This window comes from Arvicanthis niloticus, chromosome 5 (genome assembly GCF_011762505.2).
Source record: "Arvicanthis niloticus isolate mArvNil1 chromosome 5, mArvNil1.pat.X, whole genome shotgun sequence".
Taxonomy (NCBI): domain Eukaryota; kingdom Metazoa; phylum Chordata; class Mammalia; order Rodentia; family Muridae; genus Arvicanthis; species Arvicanthis niloticus.
Genome location: NC_047662.1, coordinates 99972744 through 99996688, shown reverse-complemented (window position 1 = coordinate 99996688; position 23945 = coordinate 99972744). Strand labels below are relative to the sequence as shown.

At 42.1% G+C, this 23945-nt stretch overlaps 1 protein-coding gene across 2 annotated transcripts in view; it reads left to right on the top strand.

Annotated features, from left to right (window-relative positions):
- Positions 1 to 23945, top strand: part of Melk (maternal embryonic leucine zipper kinase) — a 75070-nt gene that overhangs the window by 16376 nt on the left and 34749 nt on the right. For both annotated transcript variants that reach the window (XM_034502420.2, XM_076935051.1), the window contains exons 2-9: positions 2799 to 2894; positions 4891 to 4976; positions 6574 to 6690; positions 8523 to 8666; positions 9226 to 9294; positions 11160 to 11252; positions 17474 to 17572; positions 23625 to 23693. In XM_034502420.2, coding sequence (XP_034358311.1) covers positions 2837 to 2894; positions 4891 to 4976; positions 6574 to 6690; positions 8523 to 8666; positions 9226 to 9294; positions 11160 to 11252; positions 17474 to 17572; positions 23625 to 23693 — 735 coding nt within the window. In that variant the 5' untranslated portion in view covers positions 2799 to 2836. The remainder of the gene's footprint in view (positions 1 to 2798; positions 2895 to 4890; positions 4977 to 6573; positions 6691 to 8522; positions 8667 to 9225; positions 9295 to 11159; positions 11253 to 17473; positions 17573 to 23624; positions 23694 to 23945) is intronic.

The following is a 23945-nucleotide window of genomic DNA, read 5'->3' as shown; positions in this document are numbered from 1 at the left end:
GTGTTTGAGACAGGGTTTCTCTGTGTAGCCCTGGCTGACCTGTAGACCAGGCTGGCCTTGAAGTCAGAGATCCACCTACCTCTGCCTCCCTAGTGCTGGGACTAAAGATGTCAGCTCAGCCCAGCTAGTTTTCTTAATAGTAGCAAAAATGACCTTCCCTGGATTTCAAGATATAATCTAGCCCTACAGTGGTGTTACTCAAAGACAATGCTATGATTTGAGGGAAGAGGGTAGACAGAAAAAAAGGATTTAGCGTTTGTGCAAATTAGTCTTTTCGTAGGAGCTGGAAATATTAAAACTCCAGAGGGAGGAATCTGTGAAGAAGTTAATTATGAGCCAAGCCTGGTAGCACACTTGTAATTGTGTGTGTGTGTGTGTGTGTGTGTGTGTGTGTGTGTGTGTGTGTGTGTGTGTGTGTGTTGGGATTAGGCAGGAAATGTGAAAGTTCAAAACTGCCTGGGTTATTGAGAGAAGTCAAGACTGCTGGGATTGCAGGCCTGCATCTCTAAGCTGGGCTTGCTAGCCTCCTTTATAGCACAGAGCTCTTTAGTCAAATTTATAGTCCCAAATTTCCCCATTTCCCTTCTTGCCTTTCCCCCTTCCGCCTTCCTTCTCTCTGAACAGGATCTTAGGAGTTATTGGGTCACATCTTGGTTATTTCTTGTCTAGGAATTTCTTAGTTCTCTGATTCCAGTTTTTTTGGGTTTTTTTATTCCCATAGTTGCCTTACTGGCAAATGGCTATTAAGAGAGTTCTGAGTTGGCATATTCCCTTAAAAATCGCTCCTAACAATTTGTATAGACAAGCTGTTGCAGTAGGTTAGCACTGGCTGTGCCTGCAGGACCTGAGTCCAATCCTCAGAGCCCATGTAACTCTGCTGGTTCTGTGTTCTCCACACACACACTATGGCATGTGCACACCCATAGACACATCTGTTATATGTACACAGTTATACATTAAAAAATTAGAACAAATGTACATGTATGTGCACTTGTCTGCATGAGTGTGTAGCATGCTGGTCCCTGCAGAGGTCAGAAGAGGGTGCTGGATCATCTGTACTTGGTTACAGGTGGTTGTAAGCCTGAGTGCTAAGAACTTAACTTGGGAGAGCAGCAAGCACTCCTAGCTCCCAAGTTCCTGTCCAGTCTTTCCCCCCAACACCCGACCCCATCCCCTGGTTTACTGTAGGGTCTTATGTGTAACCCAAGTGGTCTGGAACTTTAAATCTTACTTTCTGGTGTCCCAGTGCTGGGAATATAGGCAGGTATCAGTATTAAGCTGAAACCTCTGCTCATTCCCTGCACAAGCTGGGAAACCCGTCTGCCTTCCAAACCCTGCCTCCACAGAGAAAACAACTCCTTCTTGGAGATAACTCTGGGCTAATATGTCATCACTCCTTGTCTCCCTGTTTCAGGCAACCCACCCAAGAATGCCCACTCAGGGCCTCAGATTCTGACCGTGTATGGACACTACCCCAGCTCGTAGCTGGCACGTCATCTCTCCTGGCCTAAAATTTGTAAAACCCCCTCGCTTTAGCCTGGATGTGTGACTATACACACATGCACACACTCGCGCGCACGCACGTGCATGTGTGCAGACTCACATTTTAGTTTTTTTTTTTTTCCTAGTTGATCTGGAACTTATGTAGACCAGGCTGGCCTCAAACTTGCTTTGTATGTGTGTGTATGCGTGTGTATGTGTGTGCTACAGTGCATGGGTAGAGGTTAAATGACAGCGGGAGTTGGTCTTTCTGTCATGGGGGTCCCAGGGATCAAACTCGGGTTTTCAGGCTTGTGGTAAGTGCCTTTATCCACTGAACTAGCGGATTTGTTGTTTGAGGCATAGTCTCCTGTAGCCCAGGCTGGTCTTGAACTTGTTGTGTAGTCTAGGAAGACCTTGAGCTCCTGCTTCTACCTTTCAAATACTGGCATTACAGGCAAGAGTACTTGCCTCAATAAGTTCAACTCTTTATTGGAATTTCATTTGTGTGGATGCTGTGAGGTGTCAGGGTCAGCTCTGCTTATACACTGAAGGCCTGGGGTCAGCTCTAGGCCTGACATTTGGGTGTGGTAACACAAAGTATTGGGTCTCTGTGGAAAAACACTGAAACAGATATTGTAAACAAACAGCTTTGGTGGAAAGTTGCCAAGCCTAAGTCGTCATAGACCTTGTAGGTAGGTAATCTTGGTGGATAGTACCAACTTAGATAAGGACAAGTGAATCATAGGCAGAGTCATAGTGTCCTGTCCCCTGAAGCTTCACCCAGCTGACACTCTGTTCTGGAAGATATCTGTACTCCCCCTGAACACTTACATTCCTGCGTCATCCCCTTCCCCCACATCCTGCCTTTTTGTGTATATAACCCCTGTGTGAAAAAGTAAAATTGTGGTTTGATCAGCCTATAGACAAGCTGTGATTCTTTACATTTGCCTGTCCCCCATCTTCTCTTTCAGGTGATCTCCCCAGACCTCTGTTTAATGCCCTGCTGGACAGGACAGTGAGGCAGGGATCCAGGTTTTGATTTTTGTTTTGTTTTTGTTCTTTTAAGGCAGGGTTTCTCTATGTAGCCCTGGCTGTCCTGGGACTCAGAGATCCTCCTGCTTCTGCCTCCTGAATGCTGGGACTGAAGGCGTGGGCTGCCGCTGCCTGGCTCTGTTTGTTTGATTTTTTACTGTCTAGTTGGTGCTTTCCTGGTCATTTATATGCCTAAGCTTTATGTTTATCCCTATTTACAAAGGGTTGTGGCGAGCTGCTGATATTCTTCTTATTGGATATGTACTGTTTCTTCTGTTTTACAGGTTCTTTTTGTCATTTTGAATAAACTTCCAGGTGGACTATGAAAGATTATGATGAACTTCTCAAATACTATGAATTATATGAAACTATTGGGACAGGTAACTGTCATTTTTTTGTGGAGGCAGAGTACAGATAAAGTAATTGAAAATATGGTCTATTTGGGTGGTCATGAGCTTTTTAGTATAATTGATGTGGCTTAAATTTTTTTTTTACCTATAATTAAAAAGTTTGAATTTATTTTATTTTGTGTGTGTGTGTGTGTCTGTCTGATGTGTATCTCTGTGTCTGATGTATGTGGGAAACATGCCACAGCATACATGTGGAGGTAAAATGACAGCTTTGTGGAGTAGAGTCCCTTCCACCTTTATGTGGGTTCTGGGGCTGGGACTCATGTTGCCAGACCTGTGTGCCAGTCGCCTTTGCCTGCTGAGCCATCTCTCCTGATCCTCTGCCTACTTTAATAAGCAGAGTAGAACAAGGGTAGACTATCAGAGAGAGTCTTACAGGTCACTAAAAAAATGTTGTAAATAAAGCCACTGGAGAGTGTTTAGCTAAGGACTGATATGGCCTTTGTTTTGAAAGGGTCGTCCTGGCTGCTTGAGAGTGAAGACCCTGGGTGGGGAAGGGCATAGCTGTCGGAAGCAGTGGCAGGCAGGGGAGCCCATGCCAGGAGAGAATGGCAGCATGGTTGGAATGCTAGGGTGAAGCCAGTGAGACTGAGTTATAACATACAGTAACATACCGCACTGATGTTAATGAGTTACATGAATATACAGTCAGGCACTACCTACTCAGAGAAGACATGGGTGTTTTTAGTCAGTGCCTGTTTCCTTTCCCCAGGGAAGTCACTGGTGTGTTTCCCCCATGTAAGTAGGTGGGATTTGCCTATGAGTTGTACATGGAATGCTGGAGGAATGAAGTTCCATGGTTATGTGCCCAGCCACCTTGGAAAACAGTGGGGAGGACCATGCAAGAGACTGTCAGAACCTTCTTTTTTGGGTATATTAATTTGAACATCTTTTAAATAGCTAGAAGTAGTTAGTCAGCCTTTGACCCAGGTTTTTTTTGTTTTTTGTTTTTTTTTTTTTTTCTGTGTAGCCCTGGCTGTCCTGGAACTCACTCTGTAGACCAGGCTGGCCTCGAACTCCCAAGTGCTGGGATTAAAGGCATGCGCCACCACTGCCCGGCGACCCAGTTTTAATAGATAATTGATCTGTAGTTTTTAAGCTCACTGCAGTTTTGTATAATATGTCTTCAGTTTTAGTAACTCTATGTTGTGTCCTAGCATGTTCATAATAAAGCAAGTGTAATTGCAGTGTTAAACATAGAATATGGTTAAAAAGATTAACTTCTATTAATATATATGTGTGGTCTGTGCATGAGTAATCCTTATGTTTGTGGGTGGCTGGAGAGAGCAGAAGAGGGTGTTTGATCCTCTGGAGCTGGAGTAATAGACAGTTGTGAGCTGCCTGATGTGGGTGCTTGGACTGAACTCTGGTCCGGAAGAGTGGTAAACACACCTTATTAGCCATCTCTCCAGCTGCCATAGAGGATGTTTTTAAAAAGTGGATATTTTTTCCCTACTTCTTTATTATAAAATTAGATATTTGCTGTTCACGGTAGGAAAAAAAAAAAAAAAACCGCCATCTAGAACAGTGGTTCTCAGTCTTCCTGGTGCTGCAGCTCTTTAACACAGGTTGTGGTGTGCCTCAACCAAAGAATTATCATTGCTACTTCATAACTTTAATTTTGCTACTGTTAGGAATTGTCATAGAAATATCTGTGTTTTCTGATGGCCTTAGGTGACCCCTGTGAAAGGCTTGTTTGACCCCACACCCACACCAAGGGGTTGTGATTCACAGGTTGCAAGTACTGGTATAGGAACATGGACTGAAAAGAATCTACAGTCCTGGCTAGCATCTTGGAAGTAACAGAAGAAAGGAAATCCAGAAAAATGTGGTTTGATAGAGCCTTTTAAAAAACTCTGTGTACACAGAGAAACCCTGTCTTGAAAAACCAAAACAACAACAACAACAACAACACCCTCTGTGTTTGGGCCCTCATTTATCTCTGTTTGCATTTTTCTATACTTAGGTGGCTTTGCAAAGGTCAAACTTGCCTGCCATATCCTCACTGGAGAAATGGTAGCCATAAAAATCATGGATAAGAATGCACTAGGGGTAAGTTTGAAATTGTTTTTTACCTTAATTATACAAAATAATGGGTTCCATCGATACTTTTATATATGGAGTTATGGTACATCTATCACTGATACTCTTATATGTGAGTTATAGTACGATGATCATATTTGTCTCTTATGACATTAAGAACTTAATTTTGAGTCAAGGTTTCTCTGTATATAGTGCTGTCTTAGGCTCACCTTGTGTCGAAGTTGGCCTTCAGCTTGCGAGCTCTCTGCCTCACCCTCATGAGTGTTAGGGCTGCTGGTATATGCCTTCACATCCTACTAAGGAAAATGTATCTTTTCATATGTATATATACATGGCATGTGTGGGGACACATGTAGGTGTGTGTGCACATATATACCCATGCATGTACAGAGGCCTAAGGTTGATACTGGAATCTTCCTTGATTGCTTCCCACTTTATTCTTTTTGAAGCATGGTCTTTCAGTCAAACCCAGAGCTTGCTGATACAGCTAGCCTCTCTAGGCAGCTTGCTGTGGGGATCCCATCTCTGTCTTCTGAAGCTGGACTTATAAGCAATCTGCCTGGAATTTATGTGGCTTCTAGGGACTCAAATTCTAGCCCTCTTGCTTGCATGGCGAAATGTAATGATTTGGGGACTTGAAAGACGGCTCAGTAGTTACGAGTACTTGTTGCACTTCCAGAGGACCCAGGTTCCATTGCCATCACCCATGGCAGGCACTGTACATGGAGTCAAGCATCTGTAACTCCAGCTTCAGGGGATCCAGGTCCTCTGGCTTCTGAGGACATCTGGAATCATGTGCACATACTCGTATGTATGCACATATGTGCACATGTGTGCATGCACGCACACAGACACACACACTCACACATAATTAAAAATAATAACAAGCCAGGCAGTGGTGGCGCACGCCTTTCATCCCAGCACTTGGGAGGCAGAGGCAGAGGCAGGCGGATTTCTGAGTTTGAGGCTGCCTGGTCTATAGAGTGAGTTCCAGGACAGCCAGGGCTACACAGAGAAACCCTGTCTCGAAACACCCCCTCCCCACAAAATATATATATATATATATATATATATATATATATATATACAATAAATCTTATGTTAAAAAAGCAAGGATCTTGGGCAGATGATATGGTGTGCTATGTAAGCACGAGAACATGAATTTGGATTCTTAGCACCCACAGAAAAAGTTGAGCATGGTGATTTTGTACAGCTATAATCCCAGTGCTAGCAAGGTGTACACAGTCTAGCCTAATTGATGGGTGCCAGGTTCAAGGAGCGACTCTCTTGGAAAATAGATGGATATCAACTAAGGAAGACACCTGGTCTTTACATGCATCTGCATACGTACACACATGTTGACATGTACTCCTAGTGTGTGTTTGCTAATCTCCACCCACTCAAACTGACAGATCAGCTGACACACTTACATTGAGTTTGCCTTTATAAAATTTCTCAGGACATTAATTTTGTAATGCTCTTCTGTTCTTTGAGCAGCTTGTTTTAGAGCTAGTGATAGCTACATAGTTTGAAGTTGTTGACGCTGGTACTCGGAACACTTGCCAGAGAGTTTGTTGCTTATCTGAACTGATGTTTTGTCAAACAGAGTGATTTGCCCCGAGTCAAAACTGAGATTGATGCCCTGAAGAGTCTGAGACATCAGCATATATGTCAGCTCTACCATGTGCTGGAGACAAAGAACAAAATATTCATGGTTCTTGAGGTTAGTGGTGGGTTCCAGACAACTAAAAGTGTTTCTTGCTTTTTTAATTAGTCGAGAGAGAATTCTGTCTTCTTACCTGAAAAATTAGACTAAATGTTCTAGTTTCATTTCTGTTGCCATGATAGAATAATCCTTATAGAACATAACTGAGGAGGGAGGAAGGGTTAGCTCAGTTCCAGGTTCACAGGAAGGCAGAGCAGCACAAACTTAGCTAAGAGTAGAGAAAAATAAATAAATGCTTGCTTGTCTGCTTGTGCTCATCTGGATTTCTCCAGTCTTACACACAGTACAAGACCCCTGTCTAGGCAACAGTGCCACCCATAGTGGGCTGGGTCTTCCCATATCAATGAAGTTAGTAATGGCAGTCTCCCATAGACATAGCCACGGGCTGGTCCTATATAAACAGTCCATGCCTTTCCTCCCAGTTGATTCTAGGTTGTGTTAGGGTATAAAGCTAACTGTTATTGGTTCTTTTCTTTCACCTTTATGTGGGTTCCTGGGATGAAAGCCATCTTGATGGTCGTTTTTTGTGCCTTTTATTAGTATAAATTATACATAATGTGTTACGTTGTGACGTTTAATACATACATATTTTTATGTATGAAATGTATTTATTTTATGTTTATGAGTGTTTTGCCAGAATGTCTGTCTGCACCATTTGTGTGCCTGGTGCCTGGTGAAACCACAGAGGGTGTTGGATCCCCTGGGGCTGGAGTAATAGACAGCTGTCAGCTGCCATTTGGGGGCTGAGAAATGAACTTGGGTCCTCTGCAAGAGCAGCCAGTGCTCTTAACCTCTCAGCTGTCTCTCCAGATTTCCATGTAATGTTTTTTGACCATCTCAGCTACGTACATTCTCATCATCACCCCTGGTCCCTTCTCAGCGAGCCCCACTTCTACTTGTCTTTGGGGTTGTTGTTGTTTTTTTTTTTTTTTTAAGATAACCCAGTGTTTTTTGTTTTTGAGGGTTGCTTACAAGAGCATGGCTACCTTACTAATGGCTGTATCCCTGAAGAAAATGTCTCTCCCTCCCTTATCAACCATTAACTGTATACCTCCTGGAGGGGCCTTTGTAAGCTCTTTTACTTAATTGCTTTTTCTCGTATAGATGAGTGTATGACTGTGTGCCAGACATCTGTGTGCTTGTGTGAGTGCACACTTGCACACGTGCATGTGCAAACTCAGTGTCTTTCTGTCTTGTTCTTTCCCTTGTTAAGACAGGATCTTTCACTGAACCCAGAGCTCACTGTTTTGGTCAGGCAGGCTGGCCCAGGAGCCCCAGGACCTGCCTGTCTCTGCTTCTGTGCTGGGATGCAGATTTGTGTTGCCAGCTGCAAACTTTTATGTGAGTGCTTGGGGATCTGAACTCAGGTCCTCATGCTTGTTCAGCATGAACCCCTAATGGGCTCTTTTTAGGGAGATTGAAAATCAGTGGTCTTTGGACAATGACCAGCAGTAATTACTGGAGAAACAATAATTACTCCTGTTTTTCATTTTTAACTTTAGATGGCTGTACTAAATGTGAATTTGTTAACTTGAGGATGAGTTTTAGTACTTTGCTATAAAAATATAAAGCCCAGAGTGAGCTTTTTAAAACCATAGTGGTAGTTGGTTTAACTTCTGTTTATTGGTACTAAAACTGCTCAAGGGGAGAATTACTGTTCTCCTTTCTGGAATAATCACTGTGTTGTTGGATCCTGAGAGTGCAGTTCATTCACTCAGTTACCTTGCCTTTAAAGTTAAACTAATATTGAGTTTGGAATGGTTTTACTTTCCATTCGTGGGAAGTGGTTTCTGTAATGAGTGTGTAAGAGTGAGATCTTGTTGTTGAAGTACTGTCCAGGAGGAGAGCTGTTTGACTACATAATCTCCCAGGATCGCCTGTCGGAGGAGGAGACCCGGGTCGTCTTCCGTCAGATACTGTCTGCAGTTGCATATGTCCACAGCCAGGGCTATGCCCACAGGGACCTCAAACCAGTAAGTGGCCCTGTCACCCTTGATGTTTACCTGGGAGTTCAGGTCTGCCTCATCTTTCCAGGTACCCACATTCTCTGCTTAGAAACCCTCTGGTTCTGCTCCTTAGGTTCTTGTAGTCAGAATCTAAAGGTGTGTTCCATCACTGCCCAACTCCCTAGACCTCTTTCTTTTTCTTTCTTTTTGTGGTTCTGGGGAGTAAACCTAGGGTCACAGGGTTGCTGGGACAGCGCTCTTCCTCTGAGCAACATTTCTAGCCTCCAGCCTTTTTTCTCTTGTTCTCCTTGTCTTTTGTTTTTTTTTAAATCAGGGGTTGGGAGGATGGATTGGGGAAGACAGGGTATCATTATGTAGCCCTAGCTGGTCTGGAACTCATTGTGTAGACCAGGCTGGCCTTAGTCAGATCCACTTGCTTCTGCTTCCTGAGTACTGTCCTTAAAGGTGTGTACCTATCCCTGCCTCTAAATAGAAACAACTCTAAATTATTTTTAGAAATGGTAAGAAGTTGGGTGTGACATAAGGAAATCAGAATACAGTTATCAAAATATCTTTGTTTTCTCAGGAAAATTTATTATTTGATGAAAATCACAAGCTAAAGCTGATTGACTTTGGTCTCTGTGCAAAACCCAAGGTAAGTATGGAAATAAAAACACATTTATGTCTATAAGTATACCTGCTGGTGTGTTATTTTGCACTGACGTTCACTTAATCTTTATTGTTTGGTTATGTCCATTTAGAGGAATATTAAATTTTATCCTTAGCATTAATAGTTTTATAATTATGCTACATAATTCTGAGATGGAGCCAAGATTGTGAGTCACCACTGTAGGTGTAGGGTTTGTCTCCACAGGGAAACTATGAGAATCTCGAGTGACAGGTAACATGAAGCCATTATGATGTGATACTGAATCATGTGTTTGTAGTTTGAGTATTTTGCCACTAGATGATGCCTTTTTTCATTTGTGTAGCAGTTAAGAATTTAGGGTGTATCTAGTTTGTTACCCAAATGGTTATATAACTAAGGATTAGTTATACGCTGAGGTGATGCCCTTTCCTTGTGAAAGAAGAGGGGAAGTGGATGACTATGGGCTTCTACAGTTATTCTGCTCAGGATTCCCCTGATTTGCATTAAGTAGGTGAGTACTGGCGGTGTTCGCATAACTTCTCTTTGAGGTGACTTTGAACTTCTCAGCTCTGCCGCTGCAGCAGGTCTCCTGTGAGGTTGCTTGTTGGAGGCTTCCTTCTGGGTTCTCTAATGATGGCACTGCGCTGCTAAAATGAGCTGTCTGTACTCATTAAGAATGTTGAAATTGCAGACTCGTCTCAGCCCTCTGTAGTCCCATGATTATTTCCTGCCCCTCAGAACTAGCAAGGTGCAGAGGGAAGCAGATTTTGCCTCTTCAGTTTTCAATGTCTGATTCTTTTTGATTCTTCTCCCACTGATGTCTATTCTGAGATTACCAGTGGGGGCTTGTGTCTGGAAGCAGATGATTCAGAAGGCAGGTTTAAAAGAATTTTTTACAGACATATAAAAGTGTATGAAGATCATCCTTTGGCAGATAAGTTATACTCTCCACAGGAGGTAGTGGGAATGTTTGTAGAAGACTCCATTAGCTTTTTGTTTTTGTAATGGCTGCCACAGATTCAACTCATATAGATAGCAACTAAGAAAATGGGGTGGTTTGGGAAAGATGGCCTCAGTTCTGTGGGGCTCTCACTGTGCCACCACTGCCCAGCTCATTTTTAAACAGAGTCTTAAGGTTTCTAGGCCCTTTGCCTCCTGTAGAGCTCAGCACAGGCATGCAGCAGTAGCTTCATTTTTATAAGGCTTGTCTATGTTTCTGTGGGAGAGAAGAGGAGGTTGACAGATCACCAGGTAAAGTGGTGATTTGTCTTAGCCCAGAGTCTAGACAGTAGATAGCAGTGCATTCTCCCGTGTACCAGTTACTTCTTCTGTGAACAAGAAGGCACATCTTCTGTATTGCCAAAGGTTTGATGTTAAAGCTAGGCACTTGAATTCTGTGGATATTCTTTGAATACTTGAGTGTGGGAAATCATGGGTACTTGGCTAAATGTGGGGTTGATTACTGTGCAGATGAGTATCTGGGGAAGTATACAATTGATTTGACTGATCTGAGGGGAAAAAGATCTCTGTGGAAGTCGAGTGGTATTGGAAGTGTAGAGAATCCCAATTGATATGTGCACATGTGTGTATATACAAAGAACAGTTGCAAAAATCTATTTTCTTGGGACAATTTTTTTTTTGTCTAGCCTCTCTTTGAGTTCAAAGGGGAGAATTTATCAAGGTTTAATGTTTTTAATGTTTATTTTTGTTTTTTGAGACTGGTCTCATGTAGCTGAGTCTGACTGAACTCCTGATTGTCTTGCTTCTACTGCCCAGGTGCTAGGCCTACACATGTGGGGCAGCATGCCTGACCTGAGCGTTACTGTTCTTAGGGGCCATAACGCCGAGTGTTTCGTGTTTATGTTATATAGGGCAGCAAGGACTACCAGCTACAGACGTGCTGTGGGAGCCTGGCTTATGCAGCGCCTGAACTCATACAGGGGAGATCGTATCTTGGATCAGAGGTAATTGTTACTGGTTAGCTTGATGTATTTCTGTCGTGCTCATTGTGGTTGCTTTTTGTATAAAGTGGCTATAGTTTGAACTGGTTAGGGCAGTTGGGTAGGGTCCTAGGCAATGATGATGTGTTCAGTTTTCAAAGATGTTTATTAACTAACTCAGGGAAAAACTAACCCTTCACGCATAGCTGATTTGTTTTTTGAGACAAGGTTTCTTTGTGTAGCCCTGGCTGTCCTGGACTTGCTTTGTAGACCAGGCTGGCTTCAAACTTACAGAGATCCACCTGCCTCTGCCTCCTGAGTGCCGGGACTAAAGGTGTGTGCTACCACAGCCAGCTTGCACTTGCTTCTTAGTTCAATCAGCTATCTCGTTCTCTGCAGTTCAGGTGTTGGTGATGTTAGTGTCATAAAGAAACAAAACATGAGTGGTCAGAAGCTCAGGGACTGTGGGGCTGAGGTCTCCTGTCTTCCCTGCAGTCTGGTACAGGGTGACCTCTGTTAGGGAATAGCACAGGTGGCAGCTGGGCTCAGCTTGCTCTACCTGCAGCACCCACGTTTCTCATGGAATGTCTCTGGGGATAAGAACTGTGTGGGAGGAACTTTGGAAATACCAGCCTACTTCATCTGAAACAGGAATAGATGGGAATTTGTGTATTTTTAGTGACTCCATTTTGATCTAAATTTAAAGTATTGTACAAAAATAGAATTAAGAAATTTGGTATGTTTTTATTTAAATTTGTAATTATTTATATTTTTCCCTATTTGCTTTATTCTTTCTTCACATAGTTTTATGCACATCCTTTTTAAAAATTATGAATGTGACCTGGATATCATATTCCTTTTTAATTAAGTATTTGTATATATTGTATTTTTTTATATATTGTCTCTTTAAAAACTATTACATCTTTATTTTGTGTGTATCTTGGGGGCAGGACATGCTCCAGTGTATATATGGATGTCAGAGGATAACTTCTGGAGTTAGTTCTCTCCTCCACCATCCGGGTTCCAGGCGTTGCACTCAGGTTGTCAGGCTTGGTAACCAAGCAAGCACCTTTGGAGAGCCTTTCCCGCTGAGTCATTTTGCCAGCCTGTTTTTGTTCATGTATTTATTTTAAATCAGCCAAATTTTTAATTTGTTCATTTCTTGCATTTGAAGTGCTCTTTCATGACCTCTTGGCCTGAGATTCTTTGCCATAGTCTGTACCCACTACAAGCTGCAACCAGTCACTTGATGGGGTGGGGCTGAGATGGGGAGGGTGGGGGGGGGAGTGTGTCCTCCTTGATTGCTGCACCCACAGAGGCCTACCTACCTCTTTAGCTTGTTGTGTCTACTTGAGGTTGATTTGGTGCTCAGCACACAGGGACTCCATCATACTAATATACATACATACAACCTGATAAACGTACATATACATACACAATTGGAAACATACACACAAAGATGTGCTTGGAGCTTGCCTAAGGCTTTCAGTTCCGTGAATCATGTGCTGGGACTTCATGGTCGAGCGTATTCTTGAGCACATCGTGTAACGCTGTCCTTTACCCCTTCAGCAGCAGTGCCTTCTTTGGCCATGGTGGTGGGGAGGATGAAACAGAATCTTGAATGCACTTTGGGGCCCTTCCTCTGCAAGACTTGGCAATGCTAGGGAAAATGCTTATTTGTTTATTTATTTTGGAAGAATAGTTTATTGAGTATGCTGCCATAGGGCAGCAGGCTGGGCAGTAGCTGAAGTGCTGCCTGTAGCTTTTCTATGTGTATTTTACTGGGTATTGAACTTAGGGCCTTGAATATGTTAACACTGTATCACTGACTAAATCACTATCCCTTTAGTTCTATTGTTGATATTTTTTCTTTGTAATTTTGAGACAGGATCTTGCTGAGTTTTCAGTTAAAAACCTGAGGTCCTTCTGTCTCAGCCTCCTGAGAAGGATGGTGTGTGTGTGTTTGCTGTGTTACATAGGTGTTCATATATTTATGTGTGTAGGTCTGATAGTTTGTACATTATTGAGGCAGTGTCTCTTACTGAACCCCAGAGTTCTCTAGTTCCGGATAGTTTGGGTAGTCAGGGTGGCAAGGGAAGCTTGTCGTTGACTTCTGGGCTAGTCACACCAACTAGCTTTTTTGTGGTTCTGGGGATCTAAACTCACATCCACAGACATGCCTGGAAAGGTGTTTATTCACAGAGTGAAACCCATTTTGGATCCTCTGATGGACTGGAATGTAGCTCGGCCTGGCCTTGAGTTTTGGGTGTTGTTGCCCCATCCCCCCAGTGCTGGAATCACAGATTTAACCCATTATGCTACAGACTCTCTGAAATGTGTTGCTTGTATCAGTCATCTTTATAGCTTTATTTATTGGTTACTGTATTTTTTTAGCTCTATTTACGTGTATGTATGTATATATGTATGTGTGCAGGCAGATGAAGGCCAGAGGATAGTTTATGGGAATTGGTTTTCTTTCACTGTGAGGGTCCTGAGAATTGAAATTATGATGTTACCCTTGGCAACAAGTTTCTTTACCAGCTGATCCTTTTTGCTGGTCCTCTTGAGTTCTTTCTAATCTGGACAACGTAGGTTTTCTTTGTTTTCCTTAACACTTTTTTCTCTGAGACAGACTATCATACTATAGCTCTAGTTGACCCAAAACTCATAATGTTAATCAGGCTGGATTCCCAGAGGTCCCTTGCCTTCTGAGTGCTGGAAGTAAAGGTATGTACCACAATGCCTGGCTTGTCTGTTTGTTGAAACACAGGCTTATATATCTCAGGCTGTGAACTTACTATATAGCCAAGGATGACTTTGAACTTCTGATCTTGTCTCTCCTTTCCAAGTTTTGGAATGGCAAACATGCGCCATCACATTTAGTTTATGTGGTGCCGGTGATCCAGTCAAGGGCTTCATGCATGCTGGACTACATCCCCTCAGCTTGTCTCCCCCTCCCCATTTAATTTTAGCTTTGGAAAAATGCAGATAACATAAAATCTACCATAGTAACTGATTGCAATTCGGTTTGTTAAGCATGGCCCCGTTGTTGTACAATGAAGCTCTATAGTTCTTTTTACTTGTACAGCTAAAACCTAGCGCTTATTGAACAATGCCTCCCCATTTCCGCTAATCTCTTTGGCTTTTGTCCCATTCTCTCTGTCTCTGAATTTGGTTATTCTGTGTTAGATATAATTTTAATAATTTTTTGTCGCTCCTATATTTCTCAACATTCCTTCCAGGTTTATCTGTGTTGTTAGCATGTGTGTGACTATATACAGATTTACCTTTTAAAAAAGACGTGTGTTGTGCATGGCAGGGCATTCCCTGAAACTGGGGATTACATTTTCTTGGCTAGTCTGGAAGCCACCAGTCTGCAGCAGTTGTTCTGTCTGCTGTCCCTGGAGTTGGACTTTATAAGCATGTGCAAGGTGTCAGTGGGTTCCGGGGTTCTTACCTTTGTCCATGGGAGTTTGACTGTCCTTGTACAGTAATATCTTAAGAACTGTACCAAGGAGTCCTTGGGCATCCTTGAAAGATGCAGAACCTCAGGCCTTGGAGAGTTTAGTCTGGTTGTTTAAGTTGTAAAGTAAGCAGTTGAGGTAATTCTGGTGTTTGCCTGCACAGGGCATGTTCTGTGGTGGGCTCTCCGAGGTTCTCACAGATTCTAATGAGAAGGGTTTCAGCATGCTTTCTTCCCCGAGTTTTGTTTTTTGTTTTGTTTTTTTTGTTTTTTTTATCTTATTGCCAATTGATAGATTTATTTACATTTACTTTGGCTTATGATTTTAGTTAATTAGTGTGTTCTCATCTTGTTTGAATCAGCTAAGTGAGATTCTTTTTTTTTTTCCTTGGTTTTTTTCGAGACAGGGTTTCTCTGTGTAGCCCTGGCTGTTCTGGAACTCACTCTGTAGACCAGGCTGGCCTCGAACTCAGAAATCCACCTGCCTCTGCCTCCCAAGTGCTGGGATTAAAGGCGGGCGCCACCTCCGCCCGGCTGCTAAGTGAGATTCTTGAGGAGGTGACCCGGAAGTCTAGTTTCTTTCCAGTAGGCGTGGTAGATTTGTATGGAAACATTACTATACTTTTTTTCATCTTTTAGTTTAATTTCAAACGTAATCTGTTTTCACCTCTCATGGTACTTGGCCAGGCTGTGTTCACTCCCTGAATTGCCACAACTTAATGAATTAAGTGTTTGCATCTCTCAGGCATAAATGCTTAACTTCTGATCTCCAACTTGAAACGCCAATCACCTGTTGACTTGGAAGGCAAACTGTTCACATCAGATATCATGGAGTTCTGGCTGGGCCTTTGGTGTGATTCAGTAGACAGCTCTGTATCAGCTGCCTTTAGATCTAGTGCATGTTTACACCTAGATGGTTGAGGCTGCCTGCATTGTGTGACTGTTTCCTCTTTTATTTTTCTTTGTCAAAAGTGCAATCCTTCTCCCTTAGAAACTTCCCAAGGATGAATGAGGGTGGAGGCTGTGCCTTTCATTTAGGCACTCTATCGATGGGCTGTCCCAGCAAGGAAGCTGTGTTAGTGTCCGCTAGAGGAACAGAACTTACAGAATGCAAGAAAAATACAGATTTATTGAACTGATTTATAGATTGTAGTCCAGATATTCTGATAATGGCTGTCTCACAATGAAAAGACAAAGAAGCTAGTGCTTGTTCAGTCTATGAGGCTGGGTGTCTTGGCAGTCCCAATCTGGTGCTGGAATCTGAGAGGGTTCCTAGAGAGCTGCTGGTTTTCAGTCTTCATTGGAATCCTGACAGTAGTGGATATGATAACAACCATGATAGCAGGATAGACAGACTTGCCAGTGAGAGCAAAACAGCAATAGCTTCACTCTTCCATGTCCTTTTATGTGGGCTGCTATCAGAAGTGTGGCCCTTCCCACCTGAAATATGTAATGAAGCAAATCAATACTGTGGTTTTAGTTGATTCTAGATGTAGTAAAGTCGACAACCACCACAGGAGCCATGATTAATAATGTGGCATCACTATTGCTCAAAGCCAAGTATTACTTGAGTCAATAGTTATTGCTCAGGACTCAAGGAAATCTCAGAGTTATAGTTCTTCCTGAAGTTTAGGATCTGTAGTGCTGTTGTGCTAATTTTTAGCTTACATATTTGAAAAGTCAACCATTGAATTTTATGAAGATTTCTTCATACGCAAAGGGGGTTGCATCATAACTTAATTGCATTTTCAGATTTTTTAAAAAGATTTTATTTATTACATGTATATATGTATGTATGTATGTATGTATGTATGTATGTCTGTCTGTGAGTACACTCTAGCTGTCTTCAGACACACCAGAAGAGGGCATCATATCTCATTACAGATGATTGTGAGCCATCATGTGGTTACTGGGAATTGAACTCAGGTCCTCTGGACGAGCAGTCAGTGCTCTTAACTGCTGAACTATCTCTCCAGCTCTGCATTTTCAGATTAACAGGAAGTTTTCAGACTTGTTTTTGACATCTCTCTGAGTGTTTACACAATCCTCCTATGTGACCTTAGCCTCTGGCAGCCTTAAACTCATCTTTGAGAACTAGAGAATCAATCTATCTTTCTTTCTTTCTTTCTTTCTTTCTTTCTTTCTTTCTTTCTTTCTTTCTTTCTTTCTTTCTTTCTTTCTTTCTTTCGTTTTTCAAGACAGGGTTTCTCTGTGTAACCCTGGCTGTCCTGGAACTCACTCTGTAGACCAGGCTGGCCTCGAACTCAGAAATCCGCCTGCCTCTGCCTCCCAAGTGCTGGGATTAAAGGCATGCACCACCACCGCCTGGCGACAATCTTTGTTTCTTTATGATTTAGTTTCTAGACCTCTGGGGATTTTTTTTTTTTTTTTTTTTTTTTTTTTTTTCTTTGGTGACTTTTTGAGACAGGGTTTCTCTGTGTAGTCCTGAGTCCTGATTATCCTGGATCTTGCTCTGTAGACCCATTTAGGTCTACAGACCAGTTTAGGTCTGCTGGCCCTGAACTCACAGAGATCAGCCAGCCTCTGCCTCGCTACAACTGCACCATCAGGCCCAGGTGGGAATTATTTCTAGTCGGTATTAGTATGTACCTAGAGGAGTATCTGACATTGAGAGTCAGGAGGTCTTCCATTGAGTTAGTGACTTTGGGCAAATCTTCCTTTCTGGGCTTTGTGTTCAGTCAGGAGAACGATTCTGTGATTCTCTTTTAGGTGTCTTGCCTTTTTGAAATGTGTTTTATGTTATTTTTCCCCTCCCTTTCAGGCAGATGTTTGGAGCATGGGCATCCTCCTATATGTGCTTATGTGTGGATTTCTGCCATTTGATGATGATAATGTCATGGCTTTGTACAAGAAGATAATGGTGAGTATTATGGGTACAGAACTTCAGAAGGAATTAAAGCTGTTTGTGCTGCTTAGTATGTGCCTGCATGTATACAAGTACCAAAGGCAAGTATGTTCCAGGCTGGTAGAAGGTAAGACCATAGCTATTGTTTGCCCATGGTTAAGGGGAAAGTAGTTGGAGCCTGCTTTTTCTTGATCTGAATGTTGGTCACACTTTTTGTATTCAGTTTTTGAAAACTTACCAAGGTATACATTTATGTCTATCTCTCTCTGATATATATCATATCATATATGATATATATCTCACTTTCAGTTTATATCTTGTTAAACTTTTTGAGTAAGTACTAAATATATTATATCTCATAAATCATATATGATATCATATAAGTCATAATATATATCATATATATCATACTTATTATACTTATTCAGTAAAAAGGTTAGGGCCAGCCTAGGCTTCATGAGACCTTGTTTTCAGAAACAGGGAACTTTTTGTTGGCATTGTTTTTGGAGATACCCATCTCTTATACTGAGACCTGGCTGTCCTCAGACCTCTTGTGAAGCCCAAGAGTGTCAAAGAGGATGACACCTGGCAGAACCAAGCAGAGCTGCAACCAGGATGGAGGCTGTCCAAGGTCTGCATCTTCATGCTTAGTGCTGGAAGCACTGAGTGCTCGAAGCCCTTGCTTTCCTATTGTTTTCCAGGCGTTCCTGGCCAGTGGCTTGAGGGAGCTGGAATCTTACTGTGTTGAGATTACTTAGTTTTCTCCAGGAACCCCAAAGCCATTGTGAAAAGAGCAGCTCAGTGGGTCATTAAAATGAACCAGCTTTGGTGCCAGGCTGCATGGTGCGGCAGATAGCTCATGTGCACACTTCATTTTCATTTAATAAAAGAACAAGGTAGCAGGAAAGATACACTGAACAGTACAGAATCACCTGAGTGTTTGCAGATTCAGTTTTAGGTTGTTTATCTAAGCCACGCAGACAAGATTTGATAAGTGATCGTTCATAGACTGCTGAAGCTGAGTTCTGTTAGGTCCATGATGTTCTTGATTTAGGACTTTCTTATAAGGAGTGCTGTGCTTTTGCCTGTTTTACACCTTAAACTACTATATTGTTTCCTTTCCTGCAAATTCATACTCATGATAGATGTATCATTAATATATTATTAATATTATTTAATTAGTATATTTACTTGAATGCAGTAGTGGATCTTGAATAAATATTTGGGGGCTGGAACTTACCTTAAAATAATATGAAAATGTTCTGCCCTAATAGTAAAATCCAAGGTTTTATTTTTGGGCAAATTGAGTGCCTTTGCGATTGCATGAATGGTAGAACATGTCTAATTCTTGTTTGTGAGAGATTTGCCCTTCCTAATTAATATTATTTACTAACACTGTGTATTTTTTGTTTCTCTTACTTTGAATTTTATTTTTTAGTTTTTCATGTATTTGCAAGTTGAAAATTGATTCAAATTAGGATTTTTATGCATTATTGTGGAATTTAATTTCACACATTATAGATTTTGAAATTTATTGTAATCTTGGCTCAGAACTATTGTTCCGAGTCTCAGTGTAATACAGTCTGCTGGTTGAATCTAATTAAGGTGTCGTATCACTTGCATACAGTATGTATCTGCCTAGAATGTTCTAAATATTCTCGCTTGGAACTAGTACAACCCTCACTTCTTGGCTTGACTGAAAACCTCAGCAATATTTGACACACTGTAATTTACTTAAGAGGCAACCTTCGTTTATCTTTTGCATTTGTTGGCTATTTTAACAAAACCTCGATGTAATTTTCAGCATGATCACTTAGAGATTGTGTATTAATCGTATTAAAGCCACCTGTTCATTTGCTATCACTGTATTTGGAGATAAGCATGACCATACTTTAGTTCTGGTACACAAGTACTAGAGTGGTCTATGTAAGTTAGAAGTCAAACTTGGATAATCTGAAGGCAAAATTGCATACCAATTGTTAGTTTCAAATTTAAAGGAAATGTAAAGTTGTTTCTGTATGAGATTACATTTTTATAACTTTATAGAATTGACTATGGTGCTGTCACTGTGTGTTGGAGAGGCTACCTGCCTTTCTTAGCACCGTGTGCAGAATGCACAGTTTAAGGCTACTAGAATTCCAAGGATTATCCTTAGCCCAGAGATCTTCTCCTCCCACTTGGCTTCTACCCACTATTGCTCTTGCTTTCATTTGCGAGGTAATCACCCTTTAAATAAAGAAGCAGGACTAAGGGACACAGCCTTGGCTGGCACAGGGCCTTTTGTGGAAATGCCCCTCCTAGCAGCACTGTTCCCTGAGGTCTCCTCTGCTTAGTCTTTGGATGTATATCTTACTATTTAAATCACCCCTCTGTATACTTGTGGGCTTCCCTGGGTTGTTATATAAACATTGCAGAAACTGCTGCATCTCCCTTTGGTCCTTTTCTAGCCTTCAAAAAGTGTTTTGTGCTGTAACAGTCTTCTCAACCTTGGCTCTGTTCTTGCTATTTGGGACTAGCTCATTTTTTGCTATAGGTGGCGCAGCGCCAAGCACTGGGGTGAACAGAGCATTATGACCTGTACTTACTAGAGGCCAGGAGTATCCCCTGTCCTGTACACTCCAGCAGAGCACAGGCTTCTGCTGAAAGTTCCTCATGCTGGCTGTAGTGGCACAGATACTGTGGAGTATTCCTACCTTTAGCTAGGAGTTTGGTTTCTTTTTTCTTTCTTTCTTTCTTTCTTTCTTTCTTTCTTTCTTTCTTTCTTTCTTTCTTTCTTGCTTTTTTCCTCTTTTGTTAGTTTAAGGGCATAACATTTCTTTTACTTTGATAGTTGTGAGCTTATATTTGAGTATCAGAAAAGCTGGGACCCTGGAACTAGACTCTTCCTTGGGAAGAGAGGTTGGTGGGGGAGTGGAACCTGAGGAGCTGAAACCTGCCAGAAGCTGTAGGAGTTGCTTAGTGCTTCTGGAATAAAAGACTTGAGGGTGGTGGCTTAACACGATTGAGATCTGCTCTTTCACAGCTGAGGGTGGGCACAGTTCAGTGTAGAGGGGGTCAGGGAGTAAGCAGAAGTCTCCAGCAGTCAGCATGGGGACTCTCCCAGAGCGGGAGTCTGTCCAGTGAAAAGCCTGGCAGAGGAGCAAGGTCTGCTCAGGGACTCAGGTAGGCTATGACCCTTTGATAAGCAGGTAGGCGGGTCCATCTCTTCTCTCTGTGGGACCTTGGGAAGAGCAAGCTGAAATTTATGAGAGGAGGCAGATGGACAGTTTGCTACCTGTGTCCTTGAAGGAGTGCTGGGGTAATAGATGCAGCGCCACATAAAGGCTTTCTCAGTGTGGGCTTGGGATTGAATTCTGGTTGCCCAGCATGTGTGGCTACTGCCTTTTTCTACTGAGCCATCTCCCCCACTCCTGTTTGGGTTTTGAGACTGGTCTCATGTAGTCCAGGCCGACCTAGGACCTGCTATGTAGTGTAGGCTAACCTTGAACTGCTTTCCTGGCTCAAGGATTACAGGTGAGTGCCACTCCTCCTGGTTTATACAGTGCTGGGGACTGGACCCACCCTTGTGCATGTTGGGCAGTAACTCCACCACGGAGCCACATCTCCGTATCTAAGCTTTTGTTCTATTAGTTGAACATAATTTCATGCTTATTGGCCACTTAAAATGTTTTATCAGTATTTCAATATTCTTTGCCTTTTTTTTTTTTTTTAAGAATATATGCTTTGTGTCTAATTCCTTCCTTTAGTCAAAAAAAAAAAAAAAAAAAAATAGGAATTGAGCACCTTATACACTCTAGGACCAGACACTGTTCTAGGTCAACAGAATGGCAAAATTCTTGTATTAAGGAGCTTGTGTCTGAATGTAGTGAGGCATAAAATATAAATTGAAGTGCTACTGAAGGCTGTAAAGCAAATAACGACTGGTGTGGGAAGCTGTGGTAAATATGGGAAGGCCAGGGCAGGCCAGTCTTCACTGGCATTTAGGTGGAGATGAGGAAGGCTGATGTGTACACTACTAGTACCCAGCATAGGCATGACCGGCAGAGGGAACTGAGTGTTGAGGCCTGAGGTAGGCTGCTTTCACTAGTGACTGTAGTTTGGTGAGAGAGTGAGACATTAGATGAGTTTGAGAGGTAGCAAGAGGTGGGATGGACAAGAGGAAACAGACCATCCTTCACCAGATGGGGGAGCCACTTGGGGAAGGCTTGGAGTAGTGAGGTGCCATGACTTGCTCCACTATTTGAAAAGAATGTAAGAGGTAGTGAGTGAAGGCTAGACTCTAGGCCACAGTGATGCAGTCTGGATGACCAGTTAGCAGCCTCTTGCAGTGTGCTATAACAGGTACACATGACATAGATGAGGATGCTGGGGATATTATGAGCACAGCCAGGATGCTGATGAGTTGAATGTGGGTTGAGAGGAACAGTAGTTAGGAGTTGACAGTTGGCAATGCTTCCACTACTCCCTGGGGGTGAAGGGCGGGGACGGGGGGGGGGTTGTGAGAGGGGCTGAGGTGGTGGTACCCTAGTGACTCACAGACCTTTTTGTGTGATTAAGTGTATGTAGTATTCTTTCATTTAGGCAGGAAAGGCTTTTCCCTGATGGCTGCTAATCTTGTTAGTGTTTTGCTGTTCAGAAATGTAATGTGTTTATTTTGTGGTGATAGTTTTTGGTTTTGCAGTCATGTCTGGAAAAATTCTAAAAGCAGTTTCCCTTGCTTTCTCCTTTCCTTTTTCTAAGTATTCTTGGGATTTTGTATTTGCATTTAATTTGGGTGAAGTTAGTTTTCATGCATGTTATGAATTAACACATTCAACTTTATTTAGGTTTTCTCAAATAATTTTCTTGTTATTCTAGCATCATTACAAAATTTGATCTCTGCTCTAAGGAATTATTGTATCATTCCCCAGAATTGGGAAAGAGTATGTCTGTGGCAGGTTCCAGCAAAAGGTATCCTGAGTTAAGGCTTAACAGCCTCCTGGCTTTGTCTTTGGTTGATGATATAGTGACCAGTTATTCATCAACTATGGTGATGATAAATGTTAATCTCTTGCCTCAGTGTCTTCCATTCCCTCAAAAATATTTGCCCCAGAAAATGCTTTTAGATGGCTGCAGAGATGGCTCAGTGGGTAAAAGCACACGCCCCACAGACCTGATGACCTGAGTTCACAACCAAGAAGCACTGTAGAGCAGGGGAGGGAGCTGACTCCTCAGAGCTGTTTTCTGACCTCCACATCCTTTGTGGCACACATGTGCCTGCATCCACACGCGCATGCTCACAGAATAATAATGTCTTAAAAAAGAAATTGACATTTTCCAGTTTGTTTCAGTGATTGAGAGCTCTGCCCTATGCATCATTTTTGTTTTGTTTTGGGGGTGGGGACCAAATCCACGGTTCTAAACATTTGCTAGGCAAGCTCACTTCCACCGAGCTCATCCCTAACCCATGTGACCTCTTTTTGTTTGTTTGTTTTTAGAGACAGGTTTCTCTGTGTAGCCCTGGCTAGCCTGGAACTCACTCTATAGACCAGGCTGGCCTCAAACTTATAGAGATCTGCCTTCCTGGATTAAAAGGTGGTGCACACTTTTAATCCTGAGTGCTGGGATTAAAAGTGTGCACCACCACCACCTGGCCACTGTGATCTATTTTAACCACATGTCCTGCTATCAAATATATTTTGCTGTTGCTTCTCTGTGTCAGCTGATAATTGCTCTGAGATGATCAACTCCACTTTGCTTTGGCAATATAAAACGAGTGTAGTATTCTCCTTGCTGTTCATGTAATCATGGTATGGATTCCAAAGCCTTCAGTGTGTGTGTGTGTGTATCTGTTACAGTCTCAGTGCTGTAATCCTTTTCTAATATGTGGATAATTTAAAGGTGATGATAGTATTTAATTTACTGGATTTTGTTCTTTTCAGCAAGAACTGGGAGTTGCTCTTAGTGCTGACTGAATCTTGTAGTTGGTTAGAGAAAGTTAGAGGCGCAAACCTTAGCATCTCATTGTCTTAGAATATCAGCAAAGGGGTTGGACCTAAGTCTTAATGTTTTCTTTGCTTTTTTGTAGAGAGGGAAATATGAAGTTCCTAAGTGGCTCTCTCCCAGTAGCATTCTGCTTCTCCAGCAGATGCTTCAGGTAAACGTTCTTATTTATTTTTAAGTAATAGAACTTCATTGTAACCGTTTGATTTAGCTTTTAATATCTATGGAATGGCTGCATTTGTTGTTACCTGTGAGCTTAAAAAGGATTCCATTCATCATGTATCTTGTTCTCTCTGAGAACCTCTACTAATTGTGTTGTGAACACGGTTTCTTTAGACTGTGCCCGTCTTTGATGATGTGCCTTTTTTCACATTCATTCATTCATTCATTCATTCATTCAGCAGTC